The 14,987-nt window shown below is 40.8% G+C and overlaps 1 protein-coding gene and 1 pseudogene across 2 annotated transcripts in view; both read left to right on the forward strand.

Moving 5' to 3' along the window:
- The window catches only part of TRAPPC11 (trafficking protein particle complex subunit 11), a 54,325-nt gene extending 46,172 nt beyond the window's left edge, over positions 1 to 8,153 (forward strand). Inside the window, exons 28-30 of one of the 2 annotated variants that reach the window (XM_031010346.3) lie at positions 1,365 to 1,498; positions 2,972 to 3,139; positions 7,165 to 8,153. In XM_031010346.3, coding sequence (XP_030866206.2) covers positions 1,365 to 1,498; positions 2,972 to 3,139; positions 7,165 to 7,209 — 347 coding nt within the window. In that variant the 3' untranslated portion in view covers positions 7,210 to 8,153. Of the gene's footprint in view, positions 1 to 1,364; positions 1,499 to 2,971; positions 3,546 to 7,164 lie in introns of those variants that run through there. The other variant, XM_055384865.2, reaches the window with a different exon arrangement.
- On the forward strand, positions 479 to 577 carry LOC115934426 (uncharacterized; annotated as a pseudogene).
- Positions 8,154 to 14,987: the final 6,834 nt, after the last annotated feature.

Consider the following 14,987-nt stretch of genomic DNA (forward strand, 5'->3'; position numbering starts at 1 on the left):
AACTGATGGATAAGTCTTATACTATCCTGTAACCTATAGGTAGGCAGGTAGGCTGACTAATTCTCCCTCCCCCATACCATCTCTCCTCTCCCCACCCACCATTAACCCCTGCATCACCTCTTCCAATACCACTTTCTCTACCACTTTGTCCATCTCCTCCCTCCCCGCATCTCTTCCTTGCTGAAGAAACTAAGTCATTTGTCCTATAGAGTTTCCCACAACCTGGATTTTGGAGATTACATGGTGCTGTTTTTAAATGTTTCTCTGTCCCTATAAATTGGCAGCCTGTCTGTAGGCTTGATCAGATTCAGGGTCAAGTTTTTGGCAAGAATACTTCATAGTGTATGTGCTCCCACCAGGAGGCAGGTAACATCTGTGCATCATTCTTTCTTTACTGGAATACTTTATCAAGAGAAACTTCCCTTTATCAACTATTTGGTTATCCTAATGTCTATAATTTGAAAAAACTGTTTATAGTGCTCACTTCAACAGCATATATGTAAATGGGAACGGTGCAGAGATGAGCACGGCCCTATGCAAGGATGACACCCAAATTCATGAAGCCTTCCATGTTTTTGTATCCTAGAAAAAATAAAATGGCAGAACTGCCAGAACACACACACACACACACACACACACACACACACACACACACACACACCCCAAACAACAGTGTATCCACAAATGAATGAATGAAAGTTTTACTTATAACTTCACTGAAACACAGCTTTTGCTTGTTCTAGTTTAGGAACCATGAGTGATATTTTGGGAAACCTTTTATGGATTTAAGAAATGATCCCTGACCGGGCGCGGTGGCTCACGCCTGTAATCCCAGCACTTTGGGAGGCCAAGGTGGGTGGATCACGAGGTCAGGAGATCGAGACCATCCTGGCTAACACGGTGAAACCCTGTCTCTATTAAAAATGCAAAAAATTAACCAGACATGGTGGCGGGCACCTGTAGTCCCAGCTACTCAGGAGGCTGAGGCAGGAGAATGGCATGAACCCGGGAGGCGGAGCTTGCAGTGAGCCGAGATAGCACCACTGCACTCCAGCCTGGGTGAAAGAGCGAGACTCCGCCTCAAAAAAAAAAAAAGAAATGATCCTTAAAGTATAATTCAGTTCCTGATAGCCAAGACCCTGTCTAGGCCAGTCATTTTTAGAAGGACACTCATTTCCTTAGCCTGTTTTATCATAGTCTTATTGCTGTTGTCCAATCAAAGAATTTTCTTATCTGGCAAGAGTACAGTAATGTCATTAATTTAAATGATACTATGTCCATAGAATGAGATTCATTTACAAAACGAAGCCATAAGTGGGGAGCTATTTTTTAAACCAAGAGAAATGTGTCATCTTTCTCTGTAGATCTGCCATCATTTGGGCGTGTCAGAGAGTCGTTGCCTGTCAAGTATCACCTACAGAATAAGACTGACTTAGTTCAAGATGTAGAAATTTCTGTGGAGCCCAGTGATGCCTTCATGTTCTCAGGTCTCAAACAGGTACAGGCCATATCTTGTGATGCTTATGTTGACACAAAAGTGTGCCAGGAAACGGAGAACTGTACCTTTAGTTTTTATGAATGAACTGAGTAAAGCTGACTGTGGTCCCTGTTGTTTTGGTAATAGTGAATTTTTAAGCACCTTAAGTACAGCTGCCTATAAAGGTGGGTTACCCTTGTCACATCATTGAGACCAGACACGTGGGTTCTTCTTATAAAACAGAAGTCCACAAATCCTTGGACTATATTATAATATGTTATAATTCCCAAAAAACTTAAAAATGTCCCCTTATTATTGATGAGTGTGTGTGTTTATGTGTGTGTGTATGTGTGTGTGTGTGTGTGTGTGTGAGGCCTGGAGACTTCACTGTCCTAATATTAACAGCCCATTTTTCTATCAGTGAAGTTTCATAGAAATTTTGGTTTTGCGTAGAATATACTTAACCTTTCTTGTGTTTAGATACAATTTTGTTTCTATACTTTAAATTATCTAGATTTTTTTATTTGTTCAGTCAAATCAGGTTGGAAAAGTTCGTCAAGTTTTTAAATGAGCAAACAAAATACCCAGGCAAAACCATGCTTCAGTGAGAGTCCTGTCCTCCACTGTCAGAGGGATGACAGAGATGCCCCTCCAAAGTCAGGAAATACTTTTTAATTAACAAGGGCATAATTAGAGAACAAATGTGTCTTAACACCTGGAAGTGTCTATCCTGACTAATCAACTGCTCTGCATATTCTGAGTGCTGTGTTTGTTGTTAAATGCAAAATAGAATTTTATATGAAATATGCTGTATGTTCAGGTACTGTTTTATATTTATAATATACAGTATTAAATATACCAACTCTAATATTTACAAATGAGTGAGCTTTTTTCTTGAGTGTCTTGATTTTTTCCAGGTGTTGACTTATATAAATCGTAGGAAATATAAAGATGCTAAAATCTTACCAGTTAGTATACTTTTTAAAAGTATTGTCAAAGATTTTCAAAACATCTTTTTTTTCCTCCTGCAGTTACTTAACACAAAGGTAAAATCCTTAAAACAAAACAAACCACTAAATAAATTAGAAAGAACTAATTTGGTATTGACATAATGTCTACAAGTAGATACTCTTTTTACAAATTATCCCTTTACATATTGTGAACATAAAAGCTACCTGGGCTAAGACAGAGAAAATATTCACCTGGCTTGAGTTCTCATTCTTTAGGAGGTATAAGTTACCCATTGTAGGTCTTGGTAGAAACCGAGAAATCTTGCATATATTTTTTACACATTTCCTGTCTGCTGTGTCCTAAACTCATACTAATTCAGCCCTACACTTTGGAATCTGTTTGGAAGATGGACTAGGAGAGAGTGAATATTTCAGTAGAAGGATTTGGTTATCCAATCTTTTGTAAATAATTGAGGGTAACAACATATAGATATTGCACATATGTGTATTTGATTATCTTTCTCTGTGACTTTTTATGATGCAGATTCGATTACGTATCCTCCCCGGCACGGAGCAGGAAATGCTATATAATTTCTATCCTCTGATGGCTGGATACCAGCAGCTGCCATCTCTCAACATCAACTTGCTTAGATTTCCTAACTTCACAAATCAGCTGCTCAGGCGTTTTATACCTACCAGTATTTTTGTTAAGGTAAAGCTTAGCAATTTTCTGCTTTTTAAATTCAAAGTCTTAAAAACAAACAGACTTCTTTTTCATGTAAACTTCACTGAACAGTATTTTGAGACCAACAGTGATAGTTTTGCCTTTTATTATATGTATTTGGCAGTATTGCTGTTCATTTCTATAGTTACTTTTTATAGAATCTAATTTCAAAGATTGTATTTCCTTAGGTAAATAATGATTTATCTTTATAATATCCTTAAGCATATTTTCTCTTTGGTTTAGTAAAGTATGCTTTAAAATTGTAATTTGTTTGTAACTAGTATTTCATCAAAATGAATTAACTTTAAATATCCTTAAACTTTTCTGATTCCCTGTAACTGTGTAATATTAGATTTAGCTCTCTTCTGAAAATGATCATCTCATAGAAACTATACTCTGATTTAATGTTTTTTTTTTAATTACACAATTTCCAGGTCCCTACAATAAAAGAATACATACGATGGGCAGTGTGTAAGAGTGAATTGGAGGGATGAGTGGTTAATTTAGCTCAGCAGCCCACCTCTGATTGTCACTCCCTGATACCTAAATAAGAGCCATCTCTCCACATGCTTCTGGTGTCCCTCTAACATACATATACATTAACATAACATACATACACATTAATATATGTCACTGCTGTGCGCCCTCTTTTAAATTTCTACCCTCATTTGGAATGACAGTTTATATTGCTCACTACTTCCTTTTTTGTGTCTGTCTTATTCAAGTTTGGGGGAACAGTTCCTTGTTTATATAATCCAGGATTTGGTAAGTTATCTGTTAATAATATTCTCTGTACTCTGCCAGCTTTTATATTTCCAGACTTTTATACAGAGTTTTTTCTATCTGCATAAAAATAATTAACCCTCCCAAGCTCCTATTCTACACCATACTTTTAAATTGTAAAAGAGGCCTGGCGCAGTGGCTCACACCCGTAATCCCAGCACTTTGGGAGGCCGAGATGGGCAGATCATGAGGTCAGGAGATCGAGACCATCCTGGCTAACATGGTGAAACCCCATCTCTACTAAAAATACAGAAAATTAGCCGGGCGTGGTGGCAGGCACCTGTAGTTCCAGCTACTTGGGAGGCTGAGGCAGGAGAATTGCTTGAACCCAGGAGGCAGAGCTTGCAGTGAGTGGAGATTGTGCCACTGCACTCCAGCCTGGGCAACGGAGCGAGACACTGTCTCAAAATAAATAAATAAATTGTAAAAGAAAAATCTCATAATTTTGGATATCCTTGTGTTTAAACAGTGGCTTTTTAAACATTTTCGCCAGATCCCTTCAGTCTAAGGACACTTCCATTGGCCCCACACTCTCCTGGTGAAGTCACTCTGCAGGGGACGAGTCTCATGACTGTGTGGGGGAACAGAGGGGAACAGGTGGCCTCCATAATGTCCCTTTAGCTGTTAGACTTTTTGAAGTTTGCTATTTTTAAACTTAGAAGTACTGTTTGAATCATTTAGATGTATGTAGACTTGATCATATTCTAGCTGCACAGAAATAGCTTGTTTGAAATACTAGAGTAACTAATACTGAAAAGGAGAGATTTTTGGTTCCATCAATTATTCTCTTTCATTCCTTTCTCTGGTGCTCAGGAGACCCAAACCTAATCCCAGCTAATGCTAGTTCAGTCTTTTGATTTTCTCTCAAGGTAAACCTCTTCTGGGTAGTGTTTAAATTCACAAGGAAAGGTTCCAGAAAATACACATTTTTTTTTTTTTGGAGACAGAGTCTTGCTCTGTTGCCCAGGCTGGAGTGCAGTGGCGCGATGTCTGCTCACTGCAAGCTCTGCCTCCCAGGTTCACGCCATTCTCCTGCCTCAGCCTCCCGAGTAGCTGGGACTACAGGCGCCTGCCACCACGCCCGGCTAATTTTTTGTATTTTTAGTAGAGACAGGGTTTCACCATGTTAGCCAGGATGGTCTCGATCTCCTGACCTCGTGATCCTCCCGCCTCGGCCTCCCAAAGTGCTAGGATTACAGGTGTGAGCCACCGCGCCCGGCCTAACATTTTTAACATGACTAGCATGCCCTGTTTAACTGCAGGGATCCTTTTCTGAGTACAGGTACCACTTTCTAGCAACTTGACTGCTGCCAAAAGTGTTCACCGGACTCCGCAGAGCCAGCTTTTTAATCAGTAGGGAAAATTTATAATTAAAAAATTTTGGCCGGGCGAGGTGGCTCATGCCTGTAATCCCAGCACTTTGGGAGGCCAAGGCGGGTGGATCACCTGCGGTCAGGAGTTCGAGACCAGCCTAGTTAACATGGTGAAACCCCATCTCTAGTAAAAATACAAAAATTAGCCGGGTGTGGTGGTGGGCGCCTGCAATCCCAGCTACTTGGGAGGCCGAGGCAGGAGAATTGCTTGAACCTGGAAGACAGAGGTTGCAGTGAGGTGAGACCACGCCATTGCACTCCAGCCTGGGCAACAGAGTGAGATGCTGTCTCAAAAAAAAAAAATTGTCATTCCACAGTGTATGTATAGTGTACATATTTCAAAACATCATGTTGTATACCGTAAATGTCTACAATTTTTTTTTTTACTTGTCACACTAAGGACAGTGGCTGAGGATTACCCTTTCCCACTTATTGGACAATGACTGACTAAAATTTTAGGTCCTAGTGCACCTGTATTAAACTTTAGAGCTGTGCTGTCCGGTATAGCCACTAGCCACATGTGGCTATTGAGATTTCAGTTTAAATTAAATTTGCTTAGTTACACTGCCACACTTCAAGTGCTCAATCGCTAAATGTGACTAGCGACTGCCATACCAGACAGTGACGTCCTAGGCAAGGATGAATCCATACTTTTCTTCCTTTGAATAAAAGGCTTTGGTTTTCTAATTGTATGATGCACTCATTTTTTGCTCCTGCTTGTAAAAGCTACATTTGGCAGGGATTTCACTAGCTTGAGCCATGATTTGGTTTCTAAAATTGAGCAGCTCCCATCAGTACTAAAAAAACAGTCAAGAATCAAGGATCGGGAACCTATTTCACTCACTCCATTCCTGCCGTGACTGTCTGGAAGCTATACTTAGCTATGTTTCTGTATGTATGTACACACACACCGCTATATACATCTGAACAACCGCAGCAGCAGCAAACTGAAAGCAGTAGTGCTGTCTTCACTGCCTCGGGAATGCCTCAGAATCTTTCTGCTTAAAGCATAGCAAATCACTTTTGATTGTGAACACTCTTCTGTTTCATTTCCTGATCATCTTTCTCCTGCTTTCCCCACAAAGGTCTGCTATTGTATATCTGTATAATAAAATTGTTTGTAAGAATTGTATTCTTTTAGCTACTAGCTATCCCTCTGGGATGTTGTTAACCTGCCAGAAATTTTACAACTAAAAACAGTTATGATACCTTTTATTCATTCTTAGTCTTGACTTTTCTGACGTGATGTTTTAAATTCTTTCAATCAGTGATCTTAGAGATAGGGCAGTTTTTGTTTTTATCTGCCACTTTTATCCTTGCAGCATGCATTGGAGTTCACTGCAGACACTTTTTCTCAAACAGGAGATTGGGCAACCTTGAGTCCCCAAAAGGAACTTACCTGTCAGCTCAGGCTCTGGGCCTGCTTAAAGCTTGAGACACAGGAGGGCCCTGAGCAAGAGAGAGAGAATAAAACTATCAGTTAAGCAGGAATGATAAACAAGGTTCCGTTCCACATGTGGGAGATGGCCTGGCAGTAGCTGCTGGAACGCAGGGTTGAGAGAGAAGTACTGACAGAAGAGGATTCTTCGGGTGGAAGTGCAGAGTCAGCTGGTGATGGCTACAGGAGAGGGCGGCTCCCAGCCTGTGCCGTGGCCATCCCCCGGTGCAAGTGAAGAAAGAAAGAGGTGGGGTGAAAGGAGGAGAATCACCATATCACCATTTTTTATTTTGATGCTTACACTCATTTATTCTGTTTTTGTAAAACAGTTTCAAGAATTTAAAAATCCTTCCAGTTAATAGAGCTTTTGTTATTATATTATAATTTTGTAAACCCACTTTGTTTTTCCCACTTTAAAGCCACAGGGTCGACTCATGGATGATACCTCTATTGCTGCTGCATGATGTTCAAGACCGGCCCTTGGCTGTTGTTACAGAGACGTTGGGCAGAGCTATGCAGGTGTTTCATTGTGAACTCTAGCTTTGATCATGGTAAAAAGTTAATCTTTTCTATTTTTTAATGGATGTTATACCAACTATTCAGAGGAACTCATACTTCAAAAATATTAGGAAAATCTGTCTTATAGTTTCTCTAATAAATATCTGAAATCTCAGTACGACATGAAAGGATGTCAGACCATTGTTACTGTTGAAAGTCATTTGATGAATGGTAAATTCTGTGAAAAGTAAGTGATTTGCATGTATAATATCAGGAAAATTAAGCATCCCAAGTATGACCGGACAAAGAGAGCAGATGCACCAGTGCCTGTGCCATGAAGTTCCGAATCCCCATGTGTCTCTTTCAGAGCTGGCCAGACCGGAAATAAATCATTCTCATAAATTCAGTGTGTACTCAGAATACATACACAACAACATAGGGAGTTGTATGACTGATACGGAAAACTTCCAGAAAGTTTTAATCAAAGCAGTTTAATTAAGGTATCAAAAATATCTTTGCTTACTATCAAAAAGTGTCAAATAGGTTCAGCTTGCTGCCAAAATATGGATCATTTATGAAGCAGGTTCATATTTTAGAGGTGTTAATAAAATCCTCATCGGAAAAGATCCAAAGTGCAAGGATTTGATTATAAACATAATTTCCTAGACTGAAAGTTTTTGGAAAAGATGCAGGGTCTGAGTCAGGCCTTTTGGTTATATTGTGCAGTTTCAAAAGAACTATGTAAAACTCTTGAAAACTCATGTAAATAAAAATCATAGGGTGAAAATTGTATTTGTTAAAATACCTTAATAATTTAAAACGACCTGATTTCCTGGAAAATTTTATTATTCAAAAGGTGGAGGCATTGTAAAAAGGAAATAGTGATGTAAATAAACATGTTCTCTTTCAAGTATGCTTGTCTGTCTATATCTTTTATGTTGAGCTTGTTTGATTTCAGCTTCATGAAACAGCTTTTACTAAGAACACTGTTGCATGAGATGCAGTGGCAAGCACAGGATTGAAAATTGGGCTGTGTTCTAGAACTGGCTCTGGTAACATTAGGTGAGACTTGGACAGTGCTATCTTGGGAGGACATGAGCTCCCTGTTGTAACATGGCTTTTCAGGTAGAGGCCATGGAGCATGACTCTAGAGTCCAGCTGTCTAGGATCAAATCCCTCCTCTGCTGCCTTTGTCTGGGTGACGTTGTTCAAGTTCCTTACCCCCTGTGTATCTCAGCGTTCTTGTATATAAGATGTAAATAACACCCATCTTATAGGCTTGTTAATGAAGGATGATATAGATTCACACATGAGAAGAGCTTGGAACAGTGCCAGACCCAAAGTTACATACGAGGGTGCTCAGCCAGTGTCATCTATATTTTTATGGGAAGGCTGAAGAGGGTATTCACTTTTCTACTGGACAGGTCCATGTTATCAGAATTTGTTGATACATTTTACATAATTTACTACATATATGAGTATACACATGTATGTAAATACGTGAAACTATAAACAAGTTTCATAGAAGAATGCATTCTGTGTACTCTTACATATTTTGTATCCTACTCTGTTTTGTTAAAAAACATCCCTGGTTATAAACCTGATGAATTGATTTCATGACCCACTAATAGGATGTAAAGTGCGGTTTGAAAAATACTGGACCAAGATCTTGAAGGTGCTGTTGAATTCTAAGATGGTCTGATGCAGTGCTTACATAATAAAGATCCCATGTGTTAACACTGCCATTGTGAAACGAAGTACATATTTGAACAGTGGGCCACTGACATGCACTTTAAAATGATCAACATGGATGGCAGTGGGATTTGTGTACCTGTGCGCGCTTCTGTACGGATATCAAACAGGTCTTTTTCTTCTTGATCTTTCTTAGAGTTGGCAATAGAGTAAGCCTTTCTCAACCAGGAATTCTCCCATATCACAAATTCTACTGTGAGTATATTCTATCTACCTATTTTGAAACTGAAAATTTTGATTCAACAATATATGAAGTCATCATCTACCCTGGGTTAAACTCAGAACTGTTCCAGTGTTGCAGGAGCTCTTCATTCACTGAGGCTCCGAGTGTCGGGGAGGACCTCACCCTCTTTCTCCCTGCCCCTGCCAGCAGCCACGACCATCTGTCCCTCATGAGAACGTCTGCCTTCTGTCTTTGTACGTTTGGTTCTCAACATTGCTGTCTGCCAGTGTTCGCACCATCCAGGGATACAGTTTTTTAAATAAAGTGTTATAAATTGTGGGGGAGGTGTGTATGAAAGTTTAACTCGTATACATGATGCGATAAGCACCGGTGGATGATCCAAATATTACCAAAAGGAGCATGCAGATGGTAATGTCTTTGGGAAGGACAAAGTTATTAATTTGCTTAATTTTATATTTTTGTGATCCTTCAACTTGCAAATTTGATCCCTTCAACTCAGTTTTCCTCATAATGTCTTTAGTTCTTTATCTTTGAATTCTTATGAGAATGAAGAGGTTTTACAGAGCATGGCTCTTCACGTTTTTCAGAATGTCTTCACATTACTTGGAGATTCATTATTTTTGCTCGAATTCAGTCATTTCTTTCATGGACCATGTTATATTTCCACCCAGAATATACAAAAGCCCCCCAGTTGATACTCTGAAATAATAGCTGTGAAGAATTCCAAGCTGTAATTTCCATGTTGGTGTTTTAATGAGAAAGGGAGTGCTTTTAAGGAAAGGACAGCAAGCAGACAAGCGAAGTTCACCTTTTAATGGGGAGGGTCCATGCCGTCCCAGCAAATACCCTTCTGAAGCCTCCTCACCTGGCCTTAAAATTCAGAAAAGGCACCCAAAGTGTCCCAACTCAGTTTAAAAGTTAGACATGGGTTGCATTATTTAATGGTAGAGTGGATAAATAGCAGTGACAGTGACTTTCAAAGCAGTTACGTGCATGCAGCATTAGTAATTAGAGATGGCCCAACAAATGTGTGATAACCAAGTAGAAATGTATACATTATCTCATCTCCTCAGTTTTTCATGCCATATGGATTCACCCCACAGGACTACATCTTCTCTAGCTAAAGCATTATGAGTGAATGCTAACTCAAAGCATTCAGTTATATAAGGAAACAAATTTTTACGTTATTTTATTGTCCCAGTATTCTTACATACCCTGTTTTACACTTACAGATTTGTTCTGAAACATTTCTAATGAGTGACACTGCTGCTGTTCTTTTTTTTTTTTTTTTTTTTTTTTTGAGACAGAGTCTCACTCTGCTCATTCTGTTGCCCAGGCTGGAGCGCAGTGGCATGATCTCAGGTCACTGCAACATCCACCTCCCAGTTTCAAGCAATTCTCCTGCCTCGGCCTCCCTAGTAGCTGGGATTAGAGGTGTCCACCACCATACCCAGCTAATTTTTGTATTTTTAGTAGAGATGGCGTTTTGCCATGTTGGCCAGGCTGGTCTCAAACTCCCGACCTCAGGTGATCCACCCACCTCAGCCTCCCAAAGTGCTAGGATTATAGGCGTGAGCCACCGTGCCCGGCCATACTCATGCCATTCTTTGGTGACCATAACCATACCATTTATTTTAGCAAGCGATGCCATTCTCAGACACACCTACTGAAGAGCTCCATAAAATTCACTAAATGAGTATAAAATTCCATGTTTTTCATGAAAAAAATGCATAGTTCAATTATATTCAAGTTTTCCTTAAAGATCAAATTGGTGAAAAAACATTCCTTTCCACTCGATTTACTTATGTCTGCAAAAAGAGAAGATGATCACAAGGCCTTATTGTTTCTGCTTTCTGAAGCATGTTGTACTAGAGGGGGAAGTAGAACCAAGGTCGAAACTGCCACGCATGTCCACTCAGGGTGCACTGCCTGAGTTAGCCCTGCTCTGCAAGGAGCTGTGTCAAAAAGGAAAAAACTCAAACTGCCAAGTACCCTTGCATTTCAAGGTCTGTGTACCATCCAAGTTATACTCCAAGCAACTTTTTTTCTTTTTTTACTATGCTCACTCCAGTTTTTTTTTTATTATTTCTATTTTCTCTCCATTGAAAGAACACAAAACTCATAGTAACCTTGAAATTGGTTTTTGATTTACAGAATACACCCTTATCCAAAATGTATCAACATGAGGCAGAACGCGGTGGCTCACGCCTGTAATCCCAGCACTTTGGGAGGCTGAGGTGGGCGGGTCATTTGAGCCCAGGAGTTCAAGACAAGCCTGGACAACATGGCAAAACCCCGTCTCTACTAAAAATACAAAAAATTAGCCAGACGTGGTGGCTCGTGCCTGTAGTCCTGTAGTCTCAGCTACTTGGGGAGCTTAGGTGGGAGGATCGCTCGAACCTGGGAAGTCAAGGCTGTAGTGAGCCATGATCACACCACCACACTCCAGCCCGGGTGACACAGCGAGATCCTGTCTCAGGAAAAACAGATAGTATCATCATGCATGGTAAATGGAAACTTACAAATATTACCTTGTTAGGTTGGTCAGGATTTCTAAACTATCTTTCCCAAATGATCATTGCTAACATTTATTGAGTAATGTGATGTGCCACATGGGTATGTTTTTATCTCATATAATACTCATAAAAGCTCAATGTGGTTTTAGGTACTCTTATTATTCCCATTTTAAAGATGTGAAAGCTGAGGTGCAGAAAGGTTAAGTAACTTGCCCAGTGTTCTGGTTATCCATTGCTACAAAACAAATCTGCCCAATGTTTAATAGCTTAAAACAACCGTCATTATCTTTATGGTTTCAGTGGGGCAGGAATTTGGGAACAACTCAGATGGACAGTTCTGGCTTGGGGTCACTCATGCAGTTGTAGTCAAACAGTAGCTGGAGTTAGAATAGGACCAACTGTGAGAACCAGGGGAAGCGAGGCAGCTTGGAGCTAGCCAGGCACCTCTATTTAGTTAGGGTTGCTCCATGTGTTCACTGGGATTCCTCACAGCATGGCCAGCTCAAGGTGGCTGGACTGCTTACCTGGCAGCTCAAACCTCCAGTGAGAATGGAACCAGCAAGGGAAGCTGCATCACCTTTTTTGACCTTGCCTTCGATATCACATAATGTCACTGCTAGGGTCACAGTCCACCCAGATTCAAGGGGAGGGCACACAAACTATAAATGTCACCTCTTGAGGGGGAAATGGCCTCATCCAGAAGGTACAGGACAGGAGCTATTATTGCCTCCATCTTTGGAAAACAAAATCTGCTGTACCCAGTGACATGGCAAGTGGGAGTAGAGCTGGGACTGTCATCCAGGTACTGTCCTGCAGAGGCCGCAACACTACACAGCCACCATTCTAATGCTGCCAGGGCTTAGTCCTAAATAAATTTGTCTTGAGCTAAATTATGTATGCCTGAAGTACTAGGCATTTTTATGAATTAAGATCTTTCCATGCCTGGGTCTCCGTGGCTCAAGCCTGTAATCCCAAAATTTTGGGAGTCTGAGAGGTGAGGATCGCTTGAGGCTAGGAGTTTGAGACCAGCCTGGGCTAGCAAGCCCCCGTCTCCACACAAAACAGAAAAATTAGCCAGGAGTGGTGGTGCCCCCCTGCTACTCTGGAGGCTGAGGCAGGAGGATCACTTGAACCCAGGACGTGGGGCCGCAGTGAGTCATGATTGCACCATTGCACTCCAGCCTGGGCGACAGAGAGCCTGTCTCTAAAAAAAAAAAAAAAAAAAAATTCTTTCATTCTGTGACAGTAAATCGATTGCCCTCAATTACACAAATTTATTCCAAGTATTTACTGTGGGCCTACTGTGGGCCAGTTTGTGGGCTGGTTGCTGTGGCCATAAAGGAATCCCTATTCCTGAAGACCAGTGGTCCAGCAGGAGACACTGCCATGGCAGCAGGTTCTGACACAGTGTGGTCAGTGCCATGGAAATGGGTACAAGGCTAGTGAGTGATGGGATGTCTGGGATTTCCTTTAACATACCTGAAAAGAAACAAAATACCCAGATTGGAGAGAAATGGATGAAACAAGATTTGAACAATGTTGATAACATTAAAGATGGGTGGGCCTGGGGGCTTTGCCATTCACTCTCCTTTTGGGTATGTCTGGAAATTTCCATAATAAAAAAAAACAAAGGATACAAGGTAGACAGGAGCCCCAGGGAAGGATTAACTTTATTATAGAGTATGAGGAGGAAACTGCGGGGAGGTAGGGCTTCCTCAAGGAGGGACATTGACATTGGAGTTGTTTTTGTTTTTGTGTTCATAATAAAATGATTCTGTGCTTTTGTTGTGTGGGAATGCATTTCCATCATCCATGAACAGATAATGTTATGTGAACTGGATTTTGGAGGACATAGAAACGTTTGTAAAATAAACAGATCAAGGAAGAGCTTTCCAGGTGATGAAAGGGACTGTTGGCATGCACCCCTGCGGCGCCCTGGCATGCCAGTGCTTTGAACATAGACAGACTTGTCCACTGTTGAGTAAACCTAACCTTTATTTTTTTCTTCCTTAGATATTCAGTGATAAGAGAATGGTGAGCGGGGGATGAAACTCACTTAAAAATGCAAGCGCGCTTGCTGCTGTCTTCCTGCACCTCTGCAGAGCAGGGCTTCTCTCCCGGAGCTTTTGGAGGAAGCTGGTCTTCTTTTTGGTAATGCTCATCAGCTTGAAGAACTGTAGTCTGAAAAATATTCGATCTTGGAGAATAATTCAAAATCACTATCTCAACAAAGGACTGAATTCCAAATGCCAAATTTAACAGGAACAGTTCATAAACCCTTTATTCAAGATGAAATAGGCCAGGCGCAGTGGCTCAGGCCTGTAATCCCAGCACTTTGGGAGGCCGAGGTGGGCGGATCACGAGGTCAGGAAATCGAGACCATCCTGGCTAACACGGTGAAACCCCGTCTCTACTAAAAATACAACAAATTAGCCGCGTGTGGTGGCGGGTGCCTGTAGTCCCAGCTACTGGGGAGGCTGAAGCAGGAGCATGGCCTGAACCCGGGAGGCGGAGCTTGCAGTGAGCCAAGATCATGCCACTGCACTCCAGCCTGGGAGACAGAGTGAGACTCCATCTCAAAAAAAAAAAAAAAAAAAAAAAGATGAAATACGGAATTATTCAGTCATAGGATGGGAGGGGCTCCGTGATAGCTTTTTAAAATCAAACAGCTGATTTTTTTTTTAATCAAAGGTATTAGTGACACCTGTTGGTCAGACTACATTTACGATATTCTCTCCACTTCTGATTGCCATCCTTTATTTCATTTTACTTTTTTATTGTGACCATTTCCGAACAGACACAAAAGTAGAGACTGTTACACACTTCCATGCTTATATTCAGCTTCAGCCATTAATGCCTTGCCCTCTACCATCCATCCTCCCTACCTCATTTCACCAGAAAGAAAAGGACTTTTAAAATCACACAACCACAATGCATTATTACATCTAATCAATTATTCCTTTACATTGTCTAGTATAACATATTCAATTTTCCCTAAGTCTTTTTACAGTTGGCTTGTTTGAATATGGATCCAAACAAGGTCCATCATTATATTGTTTCATTTCATGTAGAACAGTCCCGTCCCCCTTTATATCCCCTATTGACTTGATGAAGAAATGGGTCAGTTGTTTTGTAAAATATCCCACATTCGGGGTTTAGTTAATTGCAACCCCAGGGTGTTTATGTAACTTGTTCCTCTATCTACTGTTTTTCCAATGGACTGGGAGTTAGAGTTACAAGCTAGCCTGAGCTCAAATTCTTTCTCCTTCTCATCCTCCCTCCAGTTCTTCTC

This window comes from Gorilla gorilla, chromosome 3, assembly GCF_029281585.2.
Source record: "Gorilla gorilla gorilla isolate KB3781 chromosome 3, NHGRI_mGorGor1-v2.1_pri, whole genome shotgun sequence".
Taxonomy (NCBI): Eukaryota; Metazoa; Chordata; class Mammalia; order Primates; family Hominidae; genus Gorilla; species Gorilla gorilla.